Here is a 17,835-nt window from a genome sequence, read left to right as displayed (position 1 = left end):
AAGAGGGATATGTTGCCATTTTCTTCGGTAGGTGGCAGCACTTCATTAATATTTGAATTGACTCACTATGACGCATTCAAGATACATAAGTACTTTTTTATTCTTGAGTTAAGGAAATTATTTGAAATGCAAGTGCACTTCCAACCCCAAAATGTATTTGTGGTCATTTTAGGTCAATATCATTCCTGAATATTTTTTTATATATTTATATTTATTTTTTATAATATATTTATATTTTTTTCCAGATTTATAAAATCTCTTTTTCATTGAACGTCTCACCTGCGCTCATTGAATGAACTTTCTGGAACGTCATGGATGGGCGTGAGTAGTTCATCGAAAAAGCAGGGGACGCACATCCGATCAAAATGCGATTAAACTAACATTTCAACGACGTAGTGGAGTATATCTAGATTTTTCAAATTAAGTTTGACAAAATATTAATAATTTATGTCATTTTCTGTCCGTTATATAGCTGTATAGTAAACCCAGATTAATTGTATTCCCCCCGCTGTGAATAAATGATGGTACATTCCCTGACAGCAACAGCTGAGCTAGTCTTGCTACCCATGCCCGACCATCTACCGAGGCACCGTGTTCATATTTTCAAACAACCAGGAGTTCGTCGTTTCGAGTTATTTGAGTGCTCTCGCCATTGTACATCGCCAAAATGTCCGCGGCCAAGAAAGGAGACTTGTCCCCTAGTGAAAAGGAGTTGTTTGACGTTATTTCGACAGGTAAGTAATCCCCCACAATGCAATGCAATGTGGCTAACACTAGTTAGCTTGTATGATACGCCACACCAAATCCTCTATTATAAACTTTTAATTTGTATTTTTTATTGACGTTGTAGCGTTTGTAGTTATAGTTATGGTTGTAGTTTATTGCGTTACGTGGAGCTTTCGAGTCCATTTAGCATTCTGTCTTATTTCGCTTCATAACTTCAACAACACTTTTAATTTATATTATTCACCTTTTATGAATTGCAGGAAATGTCCAAGAGGCTTCCAGACTTCTGGGCTGCAAAGATGTCCGAGTCAACTGCTTGGATGACGTAAGAATATTTCATTTGACATTTCACAGCTGTAATAAGCCTAATCTTTTGAGTTTACAATTATTAGGCACCATTATTGCTGACTGAAACCAAAGTACATAGCAGTGTTGGATAATCAAGCCTCCATCTTATTTTGTGGGAAAATAACACTTTGGCCTTGTCTTTGTTTTCTGTGAGCAATACGCATGTGACAAGGAGCCTTCAAGGAGGAGTAGAAGAACCCTTCACTTCCTTTTTCAATCTCTATACCCGTGTCAAAGTCAGATGTTGGAAGCATGTTTTCTCATCTTGTTTCAGTACGGCATGACGCCTTTGATGCACGCCGCCTACAAGGGCAAAGCCGACATGTGCAAGCTGCTCCTGAGGCTCGGCGCCGACGTCAACTGCAACCACCACGAGCACGGATACACCGCGCTCATGTTCGCCGGACTCTCAGGTTGGTCCTAAAAAGGTGAAATGTATGCGCCACGCCAACCACGGTCGTTTTTGTTTGTGCTCACAGGGAAGACGGACATCACGTGGATGATGTTGGACGCTGGGGCTGAGACGGACGTGGTCAACTCTGTCGGCAGGACCGCAGCACAGATGGCCGCCTTTGTTGGTACGTGCCGACTCACCATTTATTTTTTTCAAGTTACAAGTTTTCTTAGTTTCGAGTCAGGCAACTTCTGATATATTTATCAAAATTTTACAACTGATTTGAATCCTCTTGTCTTCCAGGTCAACACGACTGCGTGACGGTGATTAACAACTTCTTTTCTCGTGCCCGACTTGACTACTACACCAAAGTTCAGGGTCTGGAGAAGGAACCCAAATTACCGCCTAAGCTAGCTGGACCCTTACACAAGATCATCATGACGACCAACCTCAACCCTGTTAAGGTAGCGAGACAGCGTGATTAACTTCTTAGCAAGTGAAGCGAGACACATCAGCCTCTCGTCATGCCATCATTTCTGGCGTCAGATGGTCCTGCTGGTGAAGGAGAACCCTTTGCTGGCCTCGCCCTCAGCCCTGGACAAGTGTCGTCGAGTGATGGAGCTCATCTGCGAGAAGTGCATAAAGCAGCGAGACATGAACGAAGTGCTAGCCATGAAGATGCACTACATCAGCTGCGTGCTGGCCAAGTGCGCCTCCTTCCTCGGCGAACGCGACGACCAGCTGGACGGACTCATCAAGAGGTTCGGCGACCCTGATTTATTATGTTTTCCCTGCAGTGTTAAAAAGCGACTTTTTGTTTTCCCCCTCGTAGTCTTCTGAAAGGCCGAGAAAGCGACGGCTTCCCGGTGTACCAGGAAAAGTTCATCCGCGAATGCGTGCGCAAGTTCCCCTACTGCGACGCCACGCTGCTGCAGCAGCTGGTGCGCAGCATCGCCCCCGTCGCCATCGTGAGTTCACCATCATATTTCTTTGCGTCATACTTTTTGACAACAAAGTGGTTTTCTTCTTTAGAAACACGATTAAATGTTATTTCAAGTCATTTAAACCCAGATTATTTTCAGGGCAATGACCCCACAGCTCTATCGGTGCTGACCCAGGCCATCACAGGGCAAGTCGGCTTCATGGACGCAGATTTCTGCACCACGTGCGGAGACAAAGGAGCCCAGAAAAGATGCTCCATTTGTAAAATGGTGAGTGCTCATTGCTATCTTGGATATCTCACGACAAACAGTGTCATCATATCCCACATTATTGAGGTGACAATATTTCGTGTGACATTTATTGAATCTTTCTAACATTTTTTTTGTCCACCAGGTGATCTACTGCGGCCAAGCGTGTCAAAAGTTGCACTGGTTCACACACAAGAAAGTCTGCAAGAAGCTTCAAGAGCAGCGAGAGCAGCACCAAGCCCAAAGCAATCAAGTCGCCGGTTGGTCTCATCGATTTACGAAAAGACACAAAGTTGATGGCTATTGTACACAATAATAATATTTGTGTTGCATTTTAGAGGAGAGTGAAGCAATCGAGGAGGCCTCCGAGTCCATGAAGCAGCTTAACGTGGACACCAACAGCTAGACCGAGGACACCCAAACAAGTGTGTACGCAACAAAACACGACACTCGTTGAACACAACAAATCCAAACTTGAGGCTCCGGCGGACATTTTGAGGTCGTTGCATCCATTATGTCCGCTGAGAAACTCTGAGTCAGTCTTGAGTGGAGCAGAGACAAAAAAAAAAAAAGGGACAAACTCGGGAGAACCACGACTCTACAAAATATGTACATTGTGCAATATTTATAACAGTGTCGTACTGTATGTGCATTTATTAGTGTTGCGTCAGGTTTCACTTAATAAACAAGACTTAAGGTCCATGAACTTGGTGAGGTGAGTTCTGGAGTATAGACATTTTTTCTTTATATTTATTATCTTTTTTTTTTTTTCTGTGGGACGCGTGTTGGGTTACTTCCTCGACAATCAACTAACTATACATAGTTGCAATGACCATTTTAGTCCTGCCAGAGAGCAGCGTTTCACTAAAAATTCACTAAGTGCAGGTCTGTAGAAAGGACAAAATTCTAATAAATCAACTTTTAATTACCAACACTGTTTATTAGAAATTTGACAATACGTAAAAAAATTTTTGTTAACGATTTCACTTTTATTCCATCTTTATAAATATGTAAACGACTTTAAAATGCTTACTTTTTCTAAACCATGATTTGCTCTTAAAAATAGATGTAAGAACATATCTAAAACATTTTAATTTTATTTAAAAATGTTGACAAAATAAAAAATATATATAAACCATACACTGCTTTATTTTGTGGATAGAATACTGTAATGTAAAAATGCAAAGCACATGTAGATTTTTTTTTTTCTCTCTCAACATGCATCATACAATGAAAGAAAAGCATTAGTCTGGAGAGCATTAAAGGGACATTCCGGCAATTCCACATGTCCAAGTCAATTTATTAATCATGGTGAAAAAACGCTCCTATCAAGATGTGGAGGCGTGCTTAGGAGATGAGTGACAGTTTGCGCTTCCCACTCGCTTTAAATGTGGAGCCGACCCGAAAAGATTTTTTCGCTCGTCACGCTTGTAGAAGTTGTCCCACCAAAGCCTCGCTCCGCTCTCGAATCAAAGCTGACGTCAGCTCGGCCACTTTTGGGAAAGATCTTTCCCAGCGCTCGGCATCCTGGGAAAGAAAAATAAAATTGTTGATACTTGAACCATTGGACTAATAGATGAATCCACCAATTTAGGGTGATGATTGAATGACTGGACTAATGTAATGATTAGTTCATTGTTGTGATTAATGATAATGATCTGCTTTAGTTTGCGTGCCTTGCGTGTTCTTTTCTTCCTCCGACACATGAGAACAATTTTCAACCAAATGAAGACGCTTTGTTGTTTTCAAATTTTCACATCTCGACACAATCGGTCACCAAAGTCTTTTGTGGTTCATTTTTTCTTCTTCTTCCCATTAGGTTTTTATTGAACTTTGAACCTGACCACAGGATGTCTGACATTTTATTTTGAAGCAGCCATTTTAGTTTGATGAAACACAAACCTTACTCGGTCAACGGCGCAGTGTCAAAGTTTGACCAAACATCTTGTTTGTTTTGAAGGTTCGGACAGATGAGGCTTCAACTAAGGTGCATGTGACAAGGTGTGATTGCCAAGCGTATAATCTGGCTTGACCGTGGATAATGACACGAAGCAGTCTCTAATCACAACCAGGGAAGGAGGTCACAGTACCTGATTACCCCCCCCCCCCCAAAAACACCAAAAAGAGTTAGTTTAATTGCAAGCAATAAATTTCAGTCCTTGACATTTAGAGATATTAAAGTGCTGAGAATTCAGCAGACGAGATGCTCAAAAATCATCTAGCTAGCAGTTAGCCCCGCTAGCTTCGGCTATTCTTGTCAACGCTCATCTTAAAGAGTCATTTGCAGATGACAGAAGACAAAAAAACCAAAGATCACCAAGGAGGATCAGAGAATCTATACTCTGCGTTCAATTCCGTCCACTTCAGATCGGCAGGGAGTCTTTGAACCAAGCTTCAAAGTGAATCCTTATTGAATCAAGTCGTCGTTTGCACGGTGGCACGTAAATACCAAGCGGTCCGTTTCCAAAATGGGATCTTCAGGGTAGAATTACTAAACAACAGCGAGTGAGGCATCAAAGGGACTAAAAGTGGATGGCAGAGAGATGGGGGTACCACTCCTGACGTGGAATAAGGGGGGGGGGGGGGGGGAACGTGATCCTCGGTGGGATTAGCGGGTCTTCATCACAAGCCAAACAGTTATTTTGTAAATCCTCGTGATGAAACCGCAAAGTAAGCGCTCAAGGCTAAACGCCTCACCTGTTTAGAGCCAGCCACGTTATGAGATTTGGATTCCAGTTTTTACCAGACTCCCGTACTTTCCGCCACGACACAGCCTCACTTCACGGAGTCCCGAGCCAGAAGTGTCATCACTGACTGGCGTGGATCTGAAGGAGTGTGACCGCGTGTTAGAATAAACTCAGCACCAGAACATTTTCCGCTCATCCCCTGCCATGTCCATTATGGACTAATCCAATCTTTTTTTTTTGATGTCCTTTCTCTTAACATGTGACTTTTCCACCATGAGAAGCAAAAAAATTTGCATAGCATAAATTCGAATAGACGATGTGGTAATTATAACTTAAAACATCTGCTAACTTATACAAAGCAGCAAACAGACCGAGCACGCAACAACAACAAAAAAAAATCTTTCGCTGAAGAAACCGAGCATAGCCTATTTTTTGCCAAATGAGGTGACAGCATTGTTTTAATATTCTCTAGATGGAAGATTGGGCACGAGCTTAAAAGCGAAACCATTCCCATGTGCGGCATATACATAAACACAAGCAAAGGGTCTTGTTATTGTTATTGATGTCACCACACTGCAACTTTTTAACCAATGAGACTTCAATCATGGACGACTTTGGCTCGCCACAAGGCGACAGCTCTTGAAAGGCAAAGTTGTGTGGAGGGGGTGGTCGACCACACAGCGAGTGGTCGCCCCTCTCCTCGAATGCCACCAACGCAATGGACGCTTTCAAGTCCCAAAAGGTCTCTTTGGGTAATTAAGAAGTCAGCCAGTGACACTCTCCCAAGGTTTCCCACTTAGCTTCTTCCCCTTCATGACCAGCCAAGAGTCCCAATTAAATAACAGCTCACCAAAACCATTGGCGGGATGCCCAAACGGTGGGGCCTAGGAATTATATTGACAAAGCCTTTACGGCCTCTTTAAATTCAATCCAACATCTTCGTATCTTTACGTTTGACAGTGGGACAGTTGCGCATCGATTGAGTTCGGTGCCACCATACCTCGCTCCCGCATTGTATATGTCTAAGCCCCCCCAACCCCAACCCTAACCCTAAGGAAATACAGTATGCCTGGAGATCTCGTGCCCAAGCAACCACGGATAGTTTAAGGCTTAGAGAGAAAAACGAGGTTTAGAGTTCATGCGTGTCACACACAGCTCAGCCAATCCCTTGATGAGATGATTTACAAAGATAAGGAATTCAAAACCTTCAGTCGCAGTCGCATTAATGCCAAGGCTGATTTACGTCTGGAAAACCGCTTTCCACAGGCCCTGACAGTTCTATATATACAGTATCTGATCCCTATCGGGCTCTTCGTCGGAATAGTCAAAGCCATGTGTACACAAGTCCATCAAAAGGGGTTCTCCTTCCCCGCTTGGTGGCTCGTTTCGGAGGCTGCCATTTGGAATAAGACGGAACTTCCTCGTAAGCAGCGATCGGAATCTCTGACGGATGGAGGCTTTCGATTTGGTGTTGAACGCGTCATTTATGACGCTTGGAAATTTCCACTGGCAAATAAAAATGTTGGCTTTGTACGAGATTCGACTGGCAGGATGTCGGTTTGTTAGGCCTTGTTCATCGTCGGATGTCAATGGAAGAAGTGAAGTCTGCTTTTATTATAACCGAGGCCGGATTTTGACACGACATGGTTGAAGGGACTTACTGTAATTCCAGTTTTGATTTCAAAAAAAGCCTTTCACGAAAGATCTTTTGAAGTTTGTACTTCAACTTAGCAGTTCGTTCATCACGTTGAACGTACAGACTAGACGTATGAACTTTGACGGGCATACCTCTCAACAAGGAGCAGAACCGCTGGATGTTTAGTTGAGGCCATACAGAAACATGCAGGCCAAGAGTGTGATGGATGAAGTGACAATTCAGAATGCAAGACACTCTCAAATGACCTGACTTTTAGTTCCTGTACTTTTATCACATCACAACAGCCGAAACACTCAACTGCGGAAGGTATGCGAGAACAGGTGAACCGTGGTAGCTAACCACTAAAGCAATCCACTTGGCCTATTACCGTACTTGTGTCTTCACGATGAGGTATTCTTAAACATATAGGGAATTAGAAGTTTCCTTGATGGAAACCATGTTGGGTGGCAAGTAGTCATCAGGATTGCCACTACGGCGTGATGTTGTGTTAGCGGTTTTTGGTGTTGACCTAGCTGCAGATCCAATCAAATCTAGACAGATTGGCATCTGGTTGCATTTGAGTTTTGTCTGAACAAACATGCGGAGATGTTATTTTCCCTTCTCGGCTGTTAGAATTGCAAATAAAAGAGGAAGGTGAGCATTCTTGACAAGTGAGGAACATCAGGAAAAAGTCTCTGGGTGGTCAGAAAGAGTAGGAACATACAGAAATGTCACGACACTCCACTTTTGGAACCCGATTTTCCACTTGTCTGTTCTAATGCCTAAATCCAGTTCCATCTTTTTAATCTGACATATCAAAGCTGAGCAAACACAGTCTGGTATGAACCCTTCCTGGAGCCAACTTGAGGCGCTCGGGTTTCACACATCTGGAGATGTCTCGTTCAGAGAAGAGCCTGGAAGATCCATCTTGATACCATGAATATGTTCCTCATGGTTCACGTACCACTTCGGTCTGAAGACACCAACATCCCTTCAATTCCTGCTCTGGTTGGGGGTGGGGATACCCTTCAAAAACATGTTTGCGGTTTCGATAAAACTTCCTCGCCATTGAACGCCGGAAGTTCATGACACGTGGTGGACAACTGGAGGGATTTAGTGAAGAGTGTGCTGAAACCACCGAGACACCAGTTGTCCCTAATCTCCCTTGACCCAAACCAGGCAGCAACTCCGAGGTTGTGGTGCTTAAAGATTCTTTGGCTTGGATCAGGTTTCACCTGTCTGCCTTTCAGACCTTGATGTGAACAGGTCCGGGATAATAGAGTGTCTTTCACCCGACCTGGTCTCCATTCTCCGTTGCTCTTTTCTCCCCCCCCCCTCGCTAATCTCCTCTCAGGTTTAGGATTTCCCGGCCGGAGAGGAAATACGGGCTAGGGTAAACATCAGGGCTCTCAGTGCGTTGATTACAAGAGCCATACATCAGTCTGACATCAGACTGACAAGTGTCTTTTCAGAAGGTGACAAGGGCGAGAGGGACTGAACGCAAGGGGGAGGGATCCTGTGACACATATCGCCCCTGTTTTCACAACAGGGTGTGACTTTTTTAGGTGAGGGATCTGTTGTCAGAGTAGAAGGCTTACAGATTTCACGCCTAGTGTCCTCAGAGAGACATGGTTTGCTTAACTCCGATCGGTTCTTGACTCAAAACTCTCAAAATGGCGGCCAAGTGCGATCGCAACTTCTTCAAACTCCTCCAAATTGAGATGAGATGATGGTATAACACTTGAGAAGCCCATCAAACGTCATCATCAACTTGCCATGTTCTCTTCTCCAAATGTCTTTTTCATATGAAACCAGACTGGACGGGAAATTAACACAAAACGTCACCCTATAATTAATATGAACGGAAGACCTCCTCCAAGGCCAAGTCATGTCTTGATTTTTGGACCGAGGCGCAAGTGTGCTGCAAATTGACCCGCAAACCAAAGCACCCTGGCAGAGGTATTAAGTGGGGACTTAAAGCTCAAAATCTTCTTGACCAGTTTTCTTCTGTGCTCTCTGGAAAATTGCGATTATTGCCCCATGGACACAGCCAGTACTTCTGGAAAAAATGATCTCTTTGAAATAATAAAAGATTGAGATTTATCCCAATCTGTATTTTGCTCCATGGATTCCCTTGTCTCTATAATTGAGAAGGAAACCGTAACGTCCAACGTGATTGTCAAATCAAAGGCAGATGTGAGCACAGAGAAGACAACTTCTTCATCTTGTCGTTTTTTTGGGGGGGGGGGCAAAATATGTCACTTTGAGTCACGCAGCAGTTTTGATTTATGAAGACAGATCAGCCTCATTTGTCCTACTGTCAAAGCCTGTCTTTGAACATACATCCCGCGCCCCAAAAAGGTCCCGATTCGACTTGATGTGAAGCTCGCGGTCCGATAACTCCGCCATAATTACTAAGCGATGACTTTGAGATCTGAGGTCGACCGCATGATTTCCGATCATTCTCACGACATATGTTGAGGTCAAAGTACTTTCAAGTGAGCCGACGTCTTCCTCGACTGCTTGCTTACGGGGTTATCGCATGGATTCGCTTTTAAAGAACCTTAAAAAATGGCTGCTTCGAACCAAAACATTCCTGCATTCCTTCTTGACACTTTTTTTTTTTTTTTGTGGGTCTCCCCATGATAAACATACCCACCAAACTTCATGTTGCTAATTCAAACTGTCTTCAGAAACTGAATTATCTTTTAATTCCAGGGTACGTGATTTGTTTTGGACCTAAGAATGATAACGCCAAGACGTTGATAAAAAACAGCGACAGGCATTCAATCTAGAAAAGACACAGCAAAATAAATCATGTACAAAAGAGCTGTTTAGTTTGGCTGCTCTTTAAAAAAAAAAAATTGCTCAGGAGCAATGAGGAAAGTCAGACATGAAAGCTTTACCTTTGACTGCTGCACATGGACGCCGTACAAGAGAATATTTCGGCGCTTAGCTGCTAATGCTAACTCTGCAAAGGTTGTCGGTTCGGCCGCCCATTCCGGAGTGCTTAGATGGACCTGTTAAAAAAAATAAAAATAAAAATGTATTCCACCTCTGGTACCCACCCAAACTCCATGACTTGAAACACCTCTTTCATTTCAATCAAATTATTTCAGACAAAACATTTGAACCTCAACCAGGAGGCCTCTGTGGCACCAACATTTTTCTCCGATTGCTAACATCTGACCAAAGCTGTGAAAAATACCTACCGTAATTTTTGGACTATAAATCGCGTTTTTTTTCATAGTTTGGGTGGGGGGGCGACTTATGCTCAGGAGTGACTTATATACATATATATGTTGTTTTTTCACTTTTTTGGGCATTTTATGGCTGGTGCGACTTACACTCCGGTGCGACTTATAGTCCGAAAATTACGGTACTCACCAAAATGACAACCACTGGGTGAAGAAGCGTTTGTCCGCTTCTCTCCACTGCTGCGAACGTGGTCTCCACTTTAGCCAAATCAGAAACATTCCTCTGGAGAAAATAAAATAAAAATAAAGCTAATATCATTAAGAGCAAATGTGATTGTTCAGTGTTAAGCAGCCAAATAATACATTTGTTAGAAGACGCAAAAATGTAAACGTACAGAAAATTGGATGAAGTTCCAGGCCTTGAGCAGATACCTGACGTTGTCTCCCGTCACATCTGGGATGATGTTCAGCTTCTGGAAGGCAGAGTGTTTTCATCCATAGAAACATCTCGAGCTGTTTTTGTCACCCGTTTAATTCTTTGCGTTCTGTTTGGCCTTGGCGAAGGAAACGCGTGACGAGCGAAGAGGATGTCAGCGGTCCTTCGCGCCCCTCGGCAAATAAACACCGAGTAAAAGCACTCAACATCTGGCACGGTCATTCTCACGTCTGGATAACGCCAACTAAAATGGAAAACTCCTGTCCGAAAGCAAAATTCTTTTTTTTTTTTTCAGCTCTTGTCCAGTCGGAACCGCTAACTTTAATCCAACTGGTTTAAATCATGTGACTTCTGTCTGTTTGCCGGTAACATGAGCTAGCTGAGCAACAAAGGCCGCCCGTACCACAATTACTCAAACAAAAGTGCGGTCCGGTTCAGCAAATGTGACGGCCATGTGCTTTTCCCGCATGCGTACAGTCACACTTCATTACTTGTGCGACCACAGACAGGCCCGGTTGTTTCGCTAGCGGACCACCCGGATGACGCTCATGTTAACATGATGCTCCCGTTACACGCGTGCGACACGGACATGTCGGTGGATCCCGTTTACGTACGATTTGAATTTCGAGGTTGCAAAAGGCCTCGTGGAGGGAGTCGGCCAGCCGGCTCGCATGCGAACATCCGTCTGTGATCACGCAGGCCGATTGAGATAGCGTGTCTGGAAGGACAACGTGAGTACAGCAAATTAAAGCTTCTCCAAATTTGGAAAATAAAATAAAAGAGGACGGAGCTCACCTTTGACGACAGACTCCGCAGCGGCCAAGTCTCGTTTGTAGGTGACCTGAATTCAGTATGAATGTTTTATTTCGAACATTAAAAAAAAAAAAGGGAAATACAAGAAAAAAAGTAAAATACAGAAAATGATAACTCAATAGAACATAAAAAAGAATGTTGCATTATAATTTTCCCCTTAATAATAAACTCATATTTGTTCAAAAAGAAGTAGAAAGAAGCCAAATTACCGTATTTTCTGCAGTATATGGCGCACCGGATTATAAAGCGCACCTTCAATGAATGGCCCATTTTAAAACTTAGTCCATATATAAGGCGCACCGGATGATAAGGCGCACCTTCAACAAATGGCCTATTTTAAAACTTTGTCCATATATAAGATGTATACATTTGGCCCGTGGGCCGGACTTTGGACACGCCTGCTGTAGTGGCTCAATATTGGTCCATATATAAGGCGCAGCTGATTATAAGGCGCACTGTCCGCTTTTGAGAAAATTGAAGGTTCTTAGGTGCGCCTTATAGTGCGGAAAATACGGTATATCAAATTAAAGCCTTTTACTAACTCGCTAAATTGGAAATTAACGCGAGCAAGTCACCTTCCATAACGTGGGCGGGCCTTCGATGAGTTTGGCGTTAGTGGCGCAGTACCGCAGCACCAGATGGAGACACTCGGTACCAAAGTCAAAATCGGCCTCGGTACACTGAGGAGGGAACCAAAATAATTGACGCTTCATTTTATTTTTAAATCAGAATACTTGAGTTCTTTAATAATCGTGTTAAAAAAGTGTGCGAGTTTTTTCATCTGGAGTTTGAAACGAGTTTTACAAAGTGACCCAGGCAAAAAAGAGAAAGCGGCCAAATATTTAAAGGCATTAAATCACACAGCACTCAAATTCAAAGCAGCGGCAAAATAATGTCTGCTCGTGCATCATCCCGTTGTCTTGTGAAAACACTCTGCTGATATTTCACCAAAGCGTCTGGCTAATCTGCCGCCTTTCATCCCACTGTCGTCATCAGACGAACACAATGAAAACATCAACATTGGCGCCATTCACTTTTCTTCATGATATTTTCCACCCAAGAGTCTAAAGTCTCTCCTGGGGTGCGCAAAATACGGCTCGGGGGCTTTAATATGACCCACCGTAAAAAAAACTGCACAGTCTACGTACTCTCTGATAGGCTCTATGGATGATGTTGTACTTGAAGGCCTGAGGCATCTCGCTGGCTCTGTACTTAGCTCGCTCTAGCGAGTGGTCCAGGAAGCCCTCTGACGTGGTGGCGATCACCGTGGAGACGAGCGGTCGGATGGCCCCCGATGCCTGGGGCAGTTAGAGGAAAACATTTACCAATCTGCATCCCTGGTCATACAAATCTACTCACGCCATGTTCCCGGGCGGCCATGGTTATTTGATACAGGAAGTCCTCCTCCACAAACGGCCGCACAGCATCATGGATGATGACAACCTTGTTCTCCTGCATCTCTTCCTCCTTTTCCTCACTTAGAGCCATGACTCCATTACAAATGGACCTGTGACGCGCGCAGCCGCCCGCCACCACCCGAACTTTGGTGTGCTGGAAGCGCCCAACGATGTCCGTCATCAGGTCCATGTTTTCTTGGGCCACGACAACCACGATGCTGCGGATCCATGATACCCTGCGAGGACATCCCATTTTCACCCATCTCTGTTTTGACGTTTAACTGCCTCCTGAGATGGCTAAAATCGAATCCCCCTTTCAAATGTGTCCCTAATCTTAACTCAATAATTAGCAGCATTAGCTTCTGATAATAATTTTATAATGGGAGCAGTTGGTTGTCAATCTAACAAAAACTCGTCTCGTCATTGGCCCAGATAGAAATAGGGGCGGGGTTAAGGCTGGTCGCATAACAGACACATGCAGCATGGCAACATGTCTGCACAAATGCGCATGCAATTTTTGATTCTTGGCAATATTTTGGCAAAGCTACGCCACAGCCATGACCTGGAATTTTTTTTAAATCGTAAAACAGTCATATTTCTGCACAAATATTGTAATCCCAGTGTTTAGCGTGAGTTATGAACCACTGACTCGACTTGCACCGTTTAATACACCGACATACGAACGAACTTTCTCATTTTTAAAAATGTATGCAAACCTCTCAAAAGCCTGAATGGTGTAGCTTATGAGCGGTCGGCCAAGTAGCAAGCAGAACTGTTTGGGTGTTTGCAGTCCGGTTCTCTCTCCGCTACCTCCAGCAGGAAGAACCACACACACCGGGAAGTCTACGCCAAATGTGACCGCTCCGAGATTGTTCTTCTCGGGTTGGCTGGAAAGGAAAGTCTCAGGATGGGCGGGCCGGTCCGATTCTTTGCGGGGATCGTCCATCATTTCCTGGGTGGAATATCACGATACAAAATTCCTGTTAGAAGAGGTATGGATGTATTTCTAACTTGGATGATTGTGGAGCTTGAATTTCAGCGCAACATTTTACTTCCGCCCTACACATTCAAAATAAAAGTAGTTCGGGTCTCAAAATATTAGTACGCTACTTTATATGTATCTTCTTGCTGCTCTATATTTATGTATGTCAATCATATATTTGTTTCCTTTGTGTAATAAGTACTGATATATTCAAATAAAATTATCTTATTGCGTAAAATCAGCATAGAATGACTTAAATCTAGAATTCAACAGGACCAAAAATATATCCGGTACTTTAGAAGAAAGCTAGAGTAAGAGCTGTGGATAAATAAACTAGAAAATTTAGTTAGTAGCAACAAAAATGTATGATTTCCGCTTAAAATGAGGTGAATTCAGGGAACTTTACACTATACACACAAAGCGGATTGGCGGATGTTCTCGCGAGATTTCGGTCATATTACGTACATCTCGCGAGATGTTTGGACGCTTGTCTGTCAAAAATGACCTTTTAGTCTTGGCTGATGATATTTACTGTTTGACTTGGAATATGAACAATTATATGATAATAATTATTATTATTATTGTTAACAATGAATGACCATTCTGTAATATTATGCATAGCAGAACTCTCACGAGATGGTAGAAATCTTAAATTGACTAATGAGTTAACCATGGACCTGACTCATTTAACTTTGTTCTTTTCTGTTTGGAATGCATTACGTAATTTACATATGTGTTTGGGATAATCAATCTGACTTTCATTTTCTGTTTGAAAACTTTATTGGCAAAGCTTTTCTACACATTACAGCCACATGGAATATATTACATCCTTATTTTTATACACACGGTTGTAGGAGGGAAAAACAAAATGAGAAAGAAAAGTCCAATTTTAACATATACACAAAGTGTGGTTTAAACAGGTGGAAAATAAATGGTATATTTCCATTGGAATTTAAGATGGAGAAACTTGGAAATATTCTATACTGGGAAATAAGGATCATATTTATGAACATTTTGTTTTGTCATACGCGGACATCCATGCAAGATTCCCATCCTTTAAATACCTGTGAATTCACATGAATTATTGTCGAAAGTTTCCAAATTCCTGGAATTTTGCAACCTTATTCTTTTACTGGTGTTGGACAGCAAAAACACATGACTACATAGGACAATGCATGTTTCTCTCAATACAATTTCTGTTCACATTATTTAAATGGCAAGGAAATCCTTAGATCTCCTCCAGTTCGGCATAAATCAAGTCCAGCCTTTTGAGCGACGCCGTAATCCACATAGACTTTTTCATCATGACCTTTTGTGTACTTCCAGGTGGCGAAGGCTTTAGCAGACTGGTGACAATTGTTTGATTTTTCTTATAACCTTAGCCTTTTGGAGAATCCCCAATTTTTTGTCAGTTCATGTCACTTGCATTCTGCCACCTGTTGTTTACAAACATGATGAAAGAATCTATTGGCAAGGCCTCAAAGCCTCCACTCCTCATGGTGCAGTCTGGTGCCAATTTTGGCTCATGTGCTTCTTTCCCATCACCTTCCTGCTCTTGGACTTGAGCGGGATTAGCGTCTGGGTTGGCGTCAGAGGCCCGAACTTATTCCCCGACTCGTTGTGCTGCCTGGAGAACCTCTTGCACTTACAGGAGGTGACCACGGTGATTTTGTACGTTCTGCTGCTGCCGTCCTGGCACTGCAGCCGGATGCGCTGAGTACGGGTTTTATCGTTGACGCAACGCCAGTCCTGGCCGCTGCTGTTAGCCGCGCTGTGGCGAGTCCGGAATTTTTTGTACTGCCGGGCTCCGCCGATCCAGTTGTGAAGCATCTGAGCCGGGAGACACTCGCCGGCGCACACCAGCTCCTTGATGGGGTGGATGCTGGTGCAGTGGCCGTCTGAGATGTACTTGGTGGACCTCAGCTCTCTGCAGCCCATCTGGCTTCGCTCTGAGGGAACATTTGAGTTTTTAAGACAACAGCTCACTTTAGTCATCTCTCTCCCGGCTGCTTAAGTCCCATATGGCTTTGTCATTAATAAAAACTCTGACGTGGTAGGTCTGCTGGAAAATGTTTGGGACGATTTGTCGTTGAGATTCCACAATGCCCGATTAGAAAAAAAAAAGTAGGACTTCTTCAGGCAGCTAACTATAACAAAAGTCATGTTTTCCTTTTTCCTCAATTTTGCTGCAGGCTACAAATTGTCCCCTGCTGTAATTGAAGCCGGCATCCATTGACAACATCACACGCCTTCCTGACAATGGCTCCGTTTCCGTGACAGCGTTTGATGAATAGCGAGAGTGACTTCACCACAGGAGATGTCATCACCAAGTGGGTTTCAAATTGTTTTTTTTAAATTCATTTTTATTTTTCCCATTTTTAGAAATTCACATGACTTAAAGTAAGAGAACTTGTGGTGTGTTTGCTAGTACTGCATTATCAAATTAATTAGCAGTTTAAAATACTATTCTGTGATCTGTTGACTAATTGTTTTTAGCGACCTCTAGTGGTCTAGGCGCCCTAAGCAGGTGCTTTGTTGGCTTTTTAGAAGGACTTAAAACTTATTTAAAAAAAAAATCTTTTCATTATCTCTTTTAAAAAAGCAAAAAAAAAAATCCATCATGTTTGTTGAACCATTCAGTCATTTTAGGAGTCAAGGTTCTCACTCATCTCATCTTACCGCTTCTGTCCTGTCCCGCCGCTCTCCCACCGGCCCGAGCCCGGTTCTGGGATACATTTCCCGGCTTTACGTCCTCCTGGGGTGGGCCATCGTGAAAGAAGAGGCTTCCCGCATGCTCGGTTGCGTCGTTGTTAAGGGCCTGGCTGCTCCTCAGCAGGATGCAAAGGAAAAGCAGTGAGGTTGAGAAGGACTTGTGGTGCATGGTGGAAGAAGAGGAGGAGGAGAGAGAGAGAGAGTTAGAAATGAAGAGAAGGATGCTGCAGCTGGTTTTATACGGAGGAGGGGTTTTAAGGTGCTTCACTATCTTGGAGTACACCCACTTGTTGGATTTAATTTTAGAAGCAAAATAACAGACTTGATCGATATTAATGAAGGTGCACTAATGCTAACATGAAACGCCTTGGGAAGGCTAACGTAAATTAGCATGGCTTTTATGATATTTATGATTATTTATTATGAGTCTATGAACCAAAGGTTCCAAAAGTACAAAAGGTCCAGTGAGGATGAACTTTTTTTTTAACGACATATTTAGTTCACAAAATAATTAAATAAGAAAATATCCATCTATTCATCCACATAGCTATTGTCTACCCAGCTACATATCTATCTATTTTTTTGTATGTTTAATTTCTTTGGAACGACAGCGACACCTGCTGGGCAATTATATTATTTTATTTTTATAGTTGTTTTGGCAGTTTCTGTCCACGAGGTGGCGATATTGTACTTCTCATGGATACGTCGTAAGTCCATTATGGAAACCATCATTTATTTTTCACGACGGAGGGAAGACACCATAAAGAAAAAAGTCAAAGAAATTTTGTAGTAATGTTTTGAATGATTAAGTATTGTGCAATTTAAGAGATGTTTTGTCTTCGGGATTTTACAATATATGCTCTACTCCACTCAGTACAGTACACCTAAATTATATTTACTTAATGATATTATATTAAAATGCGTTAGGTTTGTTATCAAATGATAAATAGTCGCAATGAACGCATCACAGAAACACAAACAACAGCAGAGTTTGAATTGCAATATTCAGTATTTGTACATATTATTTCTCTCTCCCCCAATCTCGCCTGAATGTTCCCACCCAAATATTTCTTCAAATCCAGAGAACTCCTAAGGGCCAAATGAATTCCACATTCTTCAACTCCCATTGCTGTCACTGCTCCAACCGCACCTCATTTATGTTCTATATGCTTTAAATGTGCAATTTTTTAAAATCATATTTCATGTTCTTTACGCCTACAATCTACCATATTTGCGTAAAATTAATGTTGCCTGTGCTCTAATGTACCATAACATCTTTTTTCTAGCATATTCATTTGTCAGCATAACTGTATGCAA

The 17,835-nt window shown here is 42.7% G+C and overlaps 3 protein-coding genes across 8 annotated transcripts; 1 reads left to right on the top strand and 2 right to left on the bottom strand.

The window, feature by feature from the left end:
• Positions 1-392: 392 nt before the first annotated feature.
• ankmy2a (ankyrin repeat and MYND domain containing 2a) lies at positions 393-13,507 on the top strand. 3 transcript variants are annotated; one of them, XM_061289384.1, is made up of 11 exons: positions 393-734; positions 987-1,051; positions 1,349-1,487; positions 1,554-1,652; positions 1,772-1,932; positions 2,015-2,229; positions 2,301-2,436; positions 2,551-2,679; positions 2,804-2,918; positions 2,997-3,083; positions 9,700-10,175. In XM_061289384.1, the coding sequence occupies exons 1-10, from the start codon at positions 668-670 to the stop codon at positions 3,062-3,064; spliced, it is 1,194 nt and encodes a 397-aa protein (XP_061145368.1). In that variant the 5' UTR covers positions 393-667; the 3' UTR covers positions 3,065-3,083; positions 9,700-10,175. The 3 variants fall into 3 exon arrangements, with proteins under 3 accessions (XP_061145368.1, XP_061145367.1, XP_061145366.1); XM_061289383.1 differs by lacking the exon at positions 9,700-10,175 and adding an exon at positions 12,910-13,507 and having other exon boundaries at positions 394-734; XM_061289382.1 differs by lacking the exon at positions 9,700-10,175 and having other exon boundaries at positions 399-734; positions 2,997-3,377.
• crppa (CDP-L-ribitol pyrophosphorylase A) lies at positions 3,779-13,877 on the bottom strand. 4 transcript variants are annotated; one of them, XR_009716008.1, is made up of 11 exons: positions 13,541-13,877; positions 12,787-13,060; positions 12,576-12,725; positions 12,003-12,107; positions 11,410-11,455; positions 11,229-11,332; positions 10,574-10,651; positions 10,369-10,461; positions 9,888-10,001; positions 5,356-5,483; positions 3,779-4,185 (listed from the first exon to the last, which is right to left on the bottom strand). XR_009716008.1 is itself a non-coding variant. In XM_061289369.1 (10 exons), exons 1-10 carry the CDS (start codon positions 13,771-13,773, stop codon positions 5,466-5,468), a joined length of 1,215 nt encoding a protein of 404 aa, XP_061145353.1. In that variant the 5' UTR covers positions 13,774-13,877; the 3' UTR covers positions 3,779-5,465. The 4 variants fall into 4 exon arrangements, 2 of the variants coding, with proteins under 2 accessions (XP_061145353.1, XP_061145352.1); XR_009716007.1 differs by having other exon boundaries at positions 5,356-10,001; XM_061289369.1 differs by having other exon boundaries at positions 3,779-5,483.
• A 711-nt stretch (positions 13,878-14,588) lies between these two features.
• sostdc1a (sclerostin domain containing 1a) lies at positions 14,589-16,737 on the bottom strand. The gene is made up of 2 exons (XM_061289396.1): positions 16,486-16,737; positions 14,589-15,755 (listed from the first exon to the last, which is right to left on the bottom strand). Exons 1-2 carry the CDS (start codon positions 16,685-16,687, stop codon positions 15,301-15,303), a joined length of 657 nt encoding a protein of 218 aa, XP_061145380.1. The 5' UTR covers positions 16,688-16,737; the 3' UTR covers positions 14,589-15,300.
• Between the last annotated feature and the right edge of the window lie 1,098 nt (positions 16,738-17,835).

The sequence above is a fragment of the Syngnathus typhle genome, linkage group LG10, assembly GCF_033458585.1.
Source record: "Syngnathus typhle isolate RoL2023-S1 ecotype Sweden linkage group LG10, RoL_Styp_1.0, whole genome shotgun sequence".
NCBI lineage: Eukaryota > Metazoa > Chordata > Actinopteri > Syngnathiformes > Syngnathidae > Syngnathus > Syngnathus typhle.
This window is presented reverse-complemented; position numbering and strand designations above follow the sequence as displayed.